The sequence below is a fragment of the Palaemon carinicauda genome, chromosome 9 (assembly GCF_036898095.1).
Source record: "Palaemon carinicauda isolate YSFRI2023 chromosome 9, ASM3689809v2, whole genome shotgun sequence".
Classification (NCBI taxonomy): domain Eukaryota; kingdom Metazoa; phylum Arthropoda; class Malacostraca; order Decapoda; family Palaemonidae; genus Palaemon; species Palaemon carinicauda.
This window is the reverse complement of record NC_090733.1, coordinates 127,547,266-127,559,876: the sequence shown is the minus strand read 5'-3', so window position 1 is coordinate 127,559,876 and position 12,611 is coordinate 127,547,266. Positions and strand designations below refer to the sequence as shown.

Here is a 12,611-nt window from a genome sequence, read left to right as displayed (position 1 = left end):
TAACTCAGAAATTTGTATCTCCGTAGGAACAAACTGTGCAAATAAAAGAACAACTGTTACTCCAACTAAAATACAGTATGTGAATGGCATTAAACTCAATAAATAAACACAGCAGGTTTGGCTGATACAAAACCTATATAAAATGAAGGCCAATAATCACAATAATGAAGTAAGATATGAGGAAAAAAATAGTGTACAGAAATAGAAAACTAAAAGGCAATGCAACCAAGGTCAAGAGATACAGTATTTGAAATCATCAAACCAATAAGAACAAAATAAAAGTTATCCTAGTAAGAAAAGAAAGCATGGTAGTTAATTACAGTACTACCAATTTGTTGATGTTATAACTAGCAGTTAAGAGTTATCACAAAACTTCAGTTATATTTGTAATGTATAGAAGTTGTCTAAGGCAGAACAACTCCGTCTCAATTGGACATCTTGGGACAAGGATACAGTTCCCACTAAGGAAAATACTATGATAAATGACAGATGCCTGAAAGGAAGCAAGGTCACATTAAACACAAAACAGCTTTTTAATGGACAGAAACAATTAAAATGAAAAGAGAGGGACATGTAAATTTAGCGCTATTAAAAATTGTGCCCTTAGTACATACTGTATTACAGCTAATCAATACATTTAATACTGACAAAGTATGGTTTAAAAAGAAAAAATACAAGTTAAGATCAATTCAGTTTCTCCTTGCAAACTAAAATAGAAAATACTCGGTTGCCTACACAGCAAGGGTATACAGTATGTAATTATTAATGAAAATCAAAATCTTATAATTTACAGTACATGAAAGTACAAATGGCAATTTACTATGGTCAGTGAGTTGAAGGTACAGTGCCTGTATATCAGTTTATTTGATATGGAAATTGCCATTTGTACTTTCATGTACTGTAAATTATAAGATTTTGATTTTCATTAATAATTACATCTGTATACCCTTGCTGTGTAGGCAACCGAGTATTTTCTATTTTAGTTTGCAAGGAGAAACTGAATTGATCTTAACTTGTATTTTTTTTTCTTTTTGAACGAGGTAGATGGAGAAAGCTGACCAGAAAAGAAGTAGACAAAGAAGAAGAAGAAGAAGAAGTACCTTCAACAGGTTGCTGAGTGAATAACCTACAAAATTAAGGTCCATAATATTAACCTGATTATCATACCAAATTCAATACCGCAATTTCAAGAGTTACCTGACTTACCTGACATAAGTGCAAGTCTGTAGTGATATTACCTTTGAAAGAAGTGTTTCTTGGCCTTTGTTTTAAAAAAACTAGTATTCCTCTGCATATATCAAAAACAATGGATTCCAAGTGACATTAGGCACTAGATTACTCTCCAGGTTGGATCACCACTTCATTATATTTTAGTTAAATGAATAAAATTACTAACACCACTTTACGTAGGGAGGCACACAAGAAATCCTACAAATCTTTATTCTAATAAACTTGATTGAAATTCAGTTATGAATAGTACCAGATAATCCGTAATGGAGGGATAAGGATAATAAATTTTGACCTATTTGCCTCTAATTGGGCAAAAAAGTTAGATATAGAGTATCTCCATACTCATAGCTTTAATTCTAATCTTTACTCTCTACCAGGCAAACCTGACATGGGAGATATAAAATGAGTGCTTGGGAGAAAGTGAACTTACAAAGCATGAATATTAATTGCTACTGCTAACTTCATTTCTTCTTCACTTAAAATCCCTACCCTTCCCCTTTTATTTACATACATTTAAAACTGTTTAACATTTTAGCTTCCAGGAGATCAGCACATTCACCACAACAAATAAGCTAGGTACATTGTTTACCCCACCAGACAAAATATACAGTATGTGAGCCCTCCCTAATAAACAGCACATGAGCATTGCATTTCCAACAATAAAGAGCCCTAGGAAATTTTGGCAACATACTTGTGATATTCCTGAAATAAGGTAAACAGAACAAAAAATAATGACAACAATGGGGATAAACCATGAATCTGGGCAGAAAAAAAAAGCAACTACCTCTTAGGGACTCAAAATTAATGAAGCAGCAGCGTAAGCAGTGACTCGACCCGAAGGGTAATCAAGAGTTTGACACTGCTGGGGGATCTATGGTCACACTGCATGGAGCAGAATAGCTATTCTTATTTTACGGCAAAAAACTCTTGCTTCAAAGGTAACAGCACTATGAATGTCAGATAAGATCACTGAATTAATACTGCCATAAGTTCCCTGATACAGATTGGATAAGAACCAGGAAAGTAGCATTCATCCACTGATACACTAGGCCTTAACGAACTGATCTCACTGTAATGCCTGAGACTACAAGGCAAGATATGCTAATACAATATCACTAAACAATAATTTAAGTTAAAATCCCAAATACATATAGTATATAAACCAAGATGCTACTGTATTATAAAACAAAATTACTAATACAAAATGGCCATAAAATCATACACCAATGCCAGGTTTAAGTAAATTTCAGCATACAAATTACATAACTGCCTAACTTTTTATAAATGTTGCCAATTCAAGGCAAAATAGAATATTGGCAATACTGCAGATGGCTAAAATGGACAAGATAGATGCTATTCAATAGTTATGAAGCTTTTACACTCATTTACTGAGCATGTTAATCCAAAAGATACACAATCTACTTTCTTCATATAAAACCTAACAGAACTTTCTTCAGTGGTTTCTAACTGTAAAAAATTCTCGTCGTCTGGAAGAGAAAGCTCCTCCACTGCCACCACACAGAAAAATGAAAAAAATACCTTTCAAATATTTCTTGTACAATAAATAAAAATTCCTGAGGGGTAAATTTTACATAATTTAGATCATATGCTAATGGTAAGAAGAAACTACAATACTGTATTCATAAGCTAATAACAACTTGCAACAAAGACAAAGGTACTGTATAAATAATTAAAGATTCAAGACATACAAAACTTTATACTGCAGCCAAATTCACTTTTAAAGAATAAAAAGCTTGAGTAAACCTAAAGAACTGCCTAGGATCAAAACAGCAGTAATGAATCATTAATCTGAAAAAGTATCAGCAAAATATATCTTCCCTGAAACCCCAGTTCTCAAAACATAACAACCCTGAAACCCGAAAGTAACTCCAAAGTTTGTATAAACCTAAAACAAAAATTATCTCTTACACTGTGATACAATTAATGGGGGAAAACCCTGAAACCTGAAAGTAACTCCAAAGTTTGTATAAACCTTAAACAAAAATAATCTCTTACACTGTGATACAATTAATGGGGGAAAACCCTGAAACCTGAAAGTAACTCCAAAGTTTGTATAAACCTAAAACAAAAATAATCTCTTACACTGTGATACAATTAATGGGGGAAAACCCTGAAACTCGAAAGTAACTCCAAAGTTTGTATAAACCTAAAACAAAAATTATCTCTTACACTGTGATACAATTAATGGGGGAAAACCCTGAAACCTGAAAGTAACTCCAAAGTTTGTATAAACCTAAAACAAAAATAATCTCTTACACTGTGATACAATTAATGGGGGAAAACCCTGAAACTCGAAAGTAACTCCAAAGTTTGTATAAACCTAAAACAAAAATTATCTCTTACACTGTGATACAATTAATGGGGGAAAACCCTGAAACCTGAAAGTAACTCCAAAGTTTGTATAAACCTAAAACAAAAATAATCTCTTACACTGTGATACAATTAATGGGGGAAAACCCTGAAACTCGAAAGTAACTCCAAAGTTTGTATAAACCTAAAACAAAAATTATCTCTTACACTGTGATACAATTAATGGGGGAAAACCCTGAAACCTGAAAGTAACTCCAAAGTTTGTATAAACCTAAAACAAAAATAATCTCTTACACTGTGATACAATTAATGGGGGAAAACCCTGAAACTCGAAAGTAACTCCAAAGTTTGTATAAACCTAAAACAAAAATAATCTCTTACACTGTGATACAATTAATGGGGGAAAACCCTGAAACCTGAAAGTAACTCCAAAGTTTGTATAAACCTAAAACAAAAATAATCTCTTACACTGTGATACAATTAATGGGGGAAAACCCTGAAACCCGAAAGTAACTCCAAAGTTTGTATAAATCTAAAACAAAAATTATTCTGTAAAGAATCTCTTACACCGTGATACAATTAATGGGGGAAAACTATTATCAAGGATCTGAGGACTGAACATTTTAACTATTAGCTTAGTTAGTCACTGAAAAGAACACACACCATTAGAACATAAAATCATGCTTCTCAAGTTACTGGGGACAAGAGCTACTCTTTCTTTCAACTCTGAAAAAATTGGTTAACGTGAAAATGCTTTAGTGGTACAGCATTCATGACAAGCCAAAAGTTTAGTATGACATCCACTAAAAGAAAAATTCACAAAACAAAACTATATCAAACTACAATAATCCAGTTGTTAACCGTACCCTGCTCTGAGTTAGTTACAATTTATACAGTTTTCAGTTGAAGATTTGGACATTTACGGAAAAATATTTAAAAAAAACTGTGATAAATCACTTGCAGAAGAATTAAATTCAAGTAGTAGTAAAATAATTATATCTTCAAATAAGATTAAAATAATTCTTGTCAAGATATTAATGCTGTTCAAAAAATACAGTGTACAGTTCAACATTAAAATCATTACAAAAATGAAGATGACTATGAAATTACTATAGCAGAGCCAACAACCAAGAGCAAGTAAGTACTTAAGAGTGAAATCACTCTAACGCTACTTTGGCAGCACTAATCCAAATTACATTAATGATCAGCTTACGTCAAGTGTTATCAATACTGGATTGTATATTACTTCAAAGTCACTTCTCACTTCCAAATGATGTAGAGGAGATAACAAGGGTTCCTACTAGTTAAGGTCATCAAAAGATACTAAGGATGACGGTCAATAATTCATAATAGGGTGACAGCCAATGGTTCATATGCAAGCTGCTATTCCGCAGCCTTACCACTGATAACGTATACAGAGTGAGATCGAGGGCTGAAAGGTGTGCACTTGTACTCTCCTGCGTGGTACACATGAGCACTTTCCACTGTTAAATTGCTCTTTAAATACCCGTCAGGTGCAGGTAGATCCATCGTTGTATACCTGCCATTACAAGAGGCATCGATGAGCACATGACCACAGATCTACAAGTGACTACCTCCTCTGAGCAGAGAACGTATATTCTAAGCGTTTCACACTAATCTTCTATATTTCAAAAGTTAACATGAATTTCTCTTGACAAACAAAGCTAATTCAATTCTTATCTATATGATTTGTGCAGACTTAATGCTACAGTGAACATAATACTTCCAGCTCAAATGAGTGGTCTAATGAGGTTATGTCAAAATAAATCAGAGTTCCTGGGGTCTTCGCATATTTCTAAAAAGTACAATCAGTCAAAATTTTAGCATGGCTCTGAAATGCGGATGTAACTCATGCCCCCGATTTAATAAAAAGTAATTACATAAAGAAAAAAATAGTAATTTTTGTATGATAATTCACAAACTTTATCAAATGAATTTGAACAGAGCAAGTAAAAAACTTTAGTGTTTTTTAAATTTTACCCTTCACTGAAAGTACACTGTACATTCATAATTTTTAATTTGGGTGGAAACTCAGAGTACATATTATCAATGACAATATCCTAGTAAGAAGTAAGAAATTTATCAGCTACTAAATCCATTGAAATTACTTGGTGGCTCAATCCCAATGATTCTTCTTGACTGATTACTCCTATTGTGTTTATTTACCATTTCAAATATAAAGTAACTTATTAATAACTTGTAACAGCTCCTGGTATTGTCAACAATTGCTCACTAAAGTAAGAGCAGAATTAGGAAATTTAATATATAAAGTAACTTATTAATAACTTTTAACAGCTTCTGGTATTGTCAACAATTGCTCACTAAAGTAAGAACAGAATTAGGAAATTTGATATTCGCACCTTATCTGCATTGCACTGTTAAGTACAGACCTCCAGGAGCCCTGAACTTTGACAATCTTGAAACCTCAACATCACTTCTAAATGTAATATATCACAGTGGTCTATATGGCTTATTTAAATCAAACACTACAAAATACACAGTTTATGTAAAAAAGTAAACAACACAAAGCTACAAACATTAAGATTCTACTCTACTAAATGCATGACTTTTCTAATACTACTGAAATACTTTAATAACTACAAAAATAGTAATTACTCATACAGTATTTACTAGATTCTACCAGGCAAAAGCTATCGCTGTAAAACTAAATCAAAGGCAACATTACTGCATTTCAAAGTGATAACAACTGAACATCCATTGTCCTAAAATGATACAGGATAAAATTTTACTGTACCGTAAACAAGTTATACATAAAAGAAAAATCAAGGGACGCTTGACTTGTGGGATATCAGAGAATGAATACATCCAGAAGAAATTTGGCTAATAAGAGTGTATGATTCTTGGTCAACAGAGCTGGAACATAACAAAACTTTATCATAACTAGGATCATGGTTGTTCACTAATTATCAAAGCTCGATCTACTTAGAAAGCGTCATGCCATCTTCATGATTTTATTTGTCATTTTACTGCAACTCCAAATGCTCAACAACAAATCATACTCAACGATATAAACAAAAACAACTCAGTAGTAGGTTATTGTCCTGTCATTTCTTGATCAACTAAAGTGGGAAAACAAAGTACAGTACCTTTACGCTAACTTATTGACAAGACTTCCGTCTTACTACATCTTGCTAATAAGACAGAGTAATGGTCCAAGTTCTCATGTGATAAAGCTACATTTCAAACATTTCTAAAAAAAATAACTGCCAGAATCACAATAACTCAAAATGCAGAGGATTCTTATACATATAAAAGGGCAAAAATAGTTTTACTTTCTTGGACACCTTCCTCAGTTTGAAACCATGACGAATAATAAAAAAACAAACATTTGAGCCCAGCAATGAATTCCCATACATCAAATTCCAAGCATAAGTGGTTTGGATTATACAGTACTGTATATATAAAGACTAATTATTTCACATAATACTGTACAAAGTTTATGATTGTCCATATTTCATTTTTAAGCTAAATAATTTTTCAATATCATCTTACAGCATGAAATCAATGTTTACAAATATTAAAAGTGAATATAAAAAATGAAAAAATTATACAAATGTTCAATATATATTTCCAAAATATAGCTTCCATCACCAGTTTCACATCCAGACATGCATACAGTAAATAAGCTAACATCATTGTTGTAAGACCCCAGCATAGCAATAGAAAGTCCGATCTAACTACCACTGGTACTGAACAGAAAAAAAAAACCATATATAAATCATGTACACCCAAATTTTACAAATCAAGTTCCTTCTCGCTCAGCACTAGTCATACATACTTAGGTTCCCTAGAATATGTGTTTCAATCCTTATATTTTTCCCACAACAATAAGAGAAAAGGTAAAGAAAGAAGCAGGAGGAATGATTTGAGTCTAGCTCTAAGGAAGTGAATAAAATGCCACTTGGATTTGATTGACAGATTAATTTTAAGTTTTCTGGCATCCTGACATCTAAGGTTATTGATGCCGATATATTTATTATATACAATATAAAGAATAAGAGAATATTCGATTAAAACCATAAAAGCAAAGATGTTAAATAACTTTCAGATGACCTGCTTCTGAAATAAGTATAAAAATTCCGCTAGCATAGTAGGACACATCATGTCCAAGAATCTTGGCAAGGATAAATTTCCCATCCTCACCTCGAGCCTCAAACAGATATCTATTTCTTAAGCTGCTAAAAGTGGGGCATTTGGTCAACAAATGCCTCACTGTTAGGGGTACAAACAGTTGTCACAATATGGTTGGTGTTGGCCAGTTAGCAGAAACTCGTGTGTCAACCGAGAGTGACCAATATGGAGACTACAAAGCGTACTCTCCCACTCTTTTTATTTCAATACCTACCCAACATTTGTATGCTATATACTTCCAGTGACAAGAAAAAGGGACTAATGTGGCTAAATATTTTCCTGTATTTCAAATAAGCCACCCAGGGTGTTTGCCACTCCTCACCACAGTTGCCATTAATTAGAATTTGTTCACCTTCACATTTCTTCTGAGCCAACTGAATTGTGGGGAATGGGAGGGTGTATATGGAAGAGCATTTGGTAAGCAGAGAGATAGTACATTTTATTACTACAAAGATCTACTGTATTCAAATGATAGATGAATGGTGAAATCCAATTTATTAGATATGGATTTTGAAAGTTCATGAAAATTTCTTGAAAGCTTCTTGCTTGTATAATCCCATCTCCTACAGCAATACTTTAGCTTATTGCAACTTGAGGATAGTGAAAAGACAAGGCTTACTGCAGTTATCTACAGTAAGGGTAACTGTCCCTGTGCCAGGTACTTTGCAATACAACTAAGAGCAGGTCAACAAAATTAAACATACTTAAAATAGCAAAGGTAGGATTACGGTGCACATCTGTGCGTATCAGTACGCTATCCAAAACTTTACACCAGGAATATATAGGGAAGAAAAGAGACAAGTTCTATTGCCCTTAGATTTAAGCTAACATGTCTTCTTCCATAACTAAAGGACTTACAGAACAGCAGAAAGTGTAAACTATTTTAATGATCGTGCAATTTAAGGATTCAAATATGGAACTGCACCTTTAGTGGGCAGCACTTACAACTTTATCAAGAGAGAGGCTCTTTAAAACTCTAGGATGTGTCTCTTCTCCTTATGTCATGGCATCTTACTTTAAAAAAAAAGGTAGAACAATTTTATTAAAGTTCTGGTGAGCTTACATAACCAAGTTCTTCTCTCTAAAAGGCAAAGTTCTTGCAAAGCAGACTTTTAATGCAGACTAGCCATAGGGCATCTCATTTGGGTCCTCATTAATGAAGGAACCGAATCAAGCAGTAATACTTGCCCGAGTACGCCTTCGGTTTTGTAATCATTCTATGCTCTCAACTCCAGGAAAAGATAGACCTGTTTCAGTCGAGGTTACACCCACGTTGCATGACAATGTTTGTATTTCACTTACCCTCTTGATAGTGGAAAGAGCTATAAAGAACAGTCTTTAATGATAACTCTTTAAACCTTATCATGTAAAAGGGTTCATATGGAAGTGCAGATAAATATTTGAGCACCATATACAGGTTCCAAAAGATGTGCCTTAACTTAACAGGAGCTTCAATTGCTGTATAAAGGATCTGGTGGAGTTACTTATGCAAGGGCTATTAGTCAGGTGAAGTCCAGTGGGCTTCAGCACATAAAACATACTCCTTTAATCGGCAGTACCAAAGTATTCTTACCACACCTCAGGGAGTGGAAAACTTTACAATATTGTCAAGAGCGGTTTTGGTTACGGAAATCCCTGTACACTTACACCTGTTAATGTATACCGGCCACTGCATTTATGCAGTGTTAATGGATTATCTTTTTGAGGCAACAATGGATGGTTTAGTGAGCCTCGAAAACCCTTCACCTTGGAGGAAAATCACAATCACCACGAAGTCAGACGAAACATGTGGGGGTTTAGACGTAAAGTCGTAGGAGGAAGTCATGTTTGTGGAGCTCTCTCACGGGAGAAATCAATATCATAGGACTCGACAGTAGTTCTGGGAACCCTTATCTTTGGAGTTAGCTTGCACAGTGAACTTTGTCATGACTTTCCTTATCATGGCATTTGGGAATATAGAAACTGATGTTCAACTAACCATTTCACATGGCATACTATAGGGCCTGGGATTGGAAAGCAGACGTCTAGCTTTCTATAGAGAAATGCGGCAGACACACCTAGGTTAGGCTTTCTCCAAAGCTTCCAAATCTGAATGCAGACCCGGGGATATAAGGACCATTCTGTGAGCAAAACTTTGTAAATTTCACTTAGCAGATCTTATAAGACATTCAGCTTTCTCAGTATGAACTGAAAGGACAGTGTAATACTCTTTGTTTCTGTCCATTGAAGGAGCTCCTACACAAGAAGGAAGAACAACTTTGATATTGTGCTTACAGAAAAACGATCATGCTTTTGTGTTATATGCGTATGGTAACTCCATGATTTCCTCTTCTGCTTGGTCTTGGGTGATCCTGGCCGAGGGCCAGGAGTTTCTGACAATGTGTAGAGTCACTTTACGTTCAAGACTCGAGAAGTGGACTTTGCCCAAGATTATACCATAACCTTTATTTGAAGCACTGGAATATTCCACAATTTCTTGGTTTCTTGACCCCTGGGATGGATCCAGTCACAATACAATCACTGTCGTTCCACCACAACAGGACCCGATTTAGATTTGAGGCATGAATGAGACATGAACTTCTGTAATGAAGCCAAAAAAGAGTAAGAAAAAAGAAACAAAACAAAGATGAATATAAAGTAGTGTATAAATAAATGCTACTTAATAACACCTTGTAGTAATGAGAAGCAAACAGCCTGGGTGGGCTAAGCGAGAAACAAGAAAACCTTATTTTCACTCTTTCTTGTCACCAAGATAGCAATTGAAGCATGCTAGTTGAATTAACATTATTTACAGAAACTGATAAAGCAAAGCTATCTAACATGAGAGAATCAAAGAGTGAGAAATTTTAGAACTGGCTTAGAGGAAAAAATTCCAACTTGAATTTGACATGGCCCAACTGAAGCTCTAAAACTAAAGGATATATTGTATTCCACACACCGAAGTGGGAAATGAAATGCCAACTGGTTCCTAAGGATTACTTGGTGAAACTGAAATATTGTACACTTTGGAGATGAAACCAAAAGAGGGAAATTAGACTACTGGACTTTCAAGTGAGTAGATTATTTGTCAGCTGGATCTGAAATGAAACCTTACTCGGACAATCTGACTATCAGCCATACAAATTTGCAAGCTGGAACATCCTCTATCTGACACGAAGGTGAGGCAAGATGATTGTTCTACATGGCTCCTCAATGCACATGGATCGGCTAAATGAGTTATGAACGATAATTTTTTTCATACTACTAGTTTTCTCATAGTCCATAGAAGATGATGACCTATCGTATGTGTCTTGACCCAAGAAATAAGCATTGGTATGACTTAAAAACCAGACATTCCATGACTTTGAAGGGCAAGAATAAACTCCAGTGGCCAGTACTGTAGTTCAACTTGGGGTTTTTGTCCTAGGTACTGAAATATAAAACGAACAAATTACTTCCTTTTGTTATTCCTTTAAGAATTTTGAAAGCCTCTATTAACTGTCCCCTTAGTCATCGAGTTTATAGATAAAATAAGTTCAAACATTCCATCCTCCATCTGCATCCGAATTGCCTTAGTGTTAGACCTAGTTTGGTGGCCATAGCCTGTACTGCTACCAGTCTGTCTTTAACCTTCTGAATACTTGGAGCCCAGAATTGGACTCCATATTCTAGACGGGATCTTACTAGCGATGTGTACAGCTGTAGTACAGTTCCTTTGTTTCCAGAGAGAGAGAGAGAGAGAGAGAGAGAGAGAGAGAGAGAGAGAGAGAGAGAGAGAGAGAGAGAGAGAGAGAGAGAGAGAATTTAATGAACAGTACTTCTCTACTGTAACCTGGCTTAATCTTCCCAGCTTATCCATAAATATTCACAGTTGCCACTAAGTCTTTTTCCATCTATCTTTACAGTGACCTGTGAATAATTTCTATTTGTGACAGGTAAGTATCTAATAAAAAATTTTACATAAATGAAATTAATTTAAAAAATAAAAAGTAGCAAGATTGAGATAAAAGATTCTGAATTATAAAAAAAAGAGAAAAAAAAATGTAACTTTGCGAGAAAATTAATTCCTCAATGTACCCTTTGTCAATGTACAAGACAATTTAGAAACTAGAGTAAAGGCTTATCCCACTTCTGATCAAGCTTTGCATTAAGTTATACTTAACACTAGTAAAAGTAATAAGAATGAAAAATTGTGGTAATGATAATGATACAGTAGTACTGATACTTGCAATCTAATTTAAATAGCAAACTACAAAATGTTCCTTAGGCAAATGCAGCTAAATAAAATTAATAAAAATAAAATGAATTAATGCAAAACATGTCACCTCCCTTACCCCCCCTCCCCTGACACCACAGGTTTTCCATTATGTGTCCACTTGAGACGATGATAATGGGAGAGAATGCAAATCACAGTGATCGTCCCTCTCTCGGCAACATAATGTGGGCCTGAGTACACAACATTCAGAGACCCAGACTCACCTTCCACACCAACTTCCGAGCCCTGCGCACCACCGGCACCTGTTGGGAAAAAAGCTTCCATAAATTGCTGTACTGTACTAACATATTTACCTTTGGAAATTAACACATCAATAAATACCCACATTTACCCTTTTGAAAATGGAGTTTTTATGATAAAACAAAGTTTTGTGAATACTTACCTGGCAGTTATATATACATAGCTAATTATCTCTATTTCGGCAGAATTTTTCTAAAACTAGGCAACCGCCTTGTGGTGGTTGGGTGGTAACACCCGTTAAAGGGTGGTAGGAGGAATCATTCCCGTTTTCTGTTCTTCAGTTCATCTATGCCCGACCTGTCTCCTGAGGGGAGGTGGGTGGGCCTTCGAATGTATATATAACTGCCAGGTAAGTATTCACAAAACTTTGTTTTATCATAAA

The 12,611-nt window shown here is 34.7% G+C and overlaps 1 protein-coding gene across 2 annotated transcripts in view; it reads right to left on the bottom strand.

Moving 5' to 3' along the window:
- Positions 1 to 12,611, bottom strand: part of LOC137647136 (basigin-like) — a 66,025-nt gene that overhangs the window by 26,192 nt on the left and 27,222 nt on the right. The window contains exons 3-4 of one of the 2 annotated variants that reach the window (XM_068380390.1): positions 12,048 to 12,231; positions 4,962 to 5,101 (exon numbers count right to left, since the gene is read on the bottom strand). In XM_068380390.1, coding sequence (XP_068236491.1) covers positions 4,962 to 5,101; positions 12,048 to 12,231 — 324 coding nt within the window. The remainder of the gene's footprint in view (positions 1 to 4,961; positions 5,102 to 12,047; positions 12,232 to 12,611) is intronic. The other variant, XM_068380391.1, reaches the window with a different exon arrangement.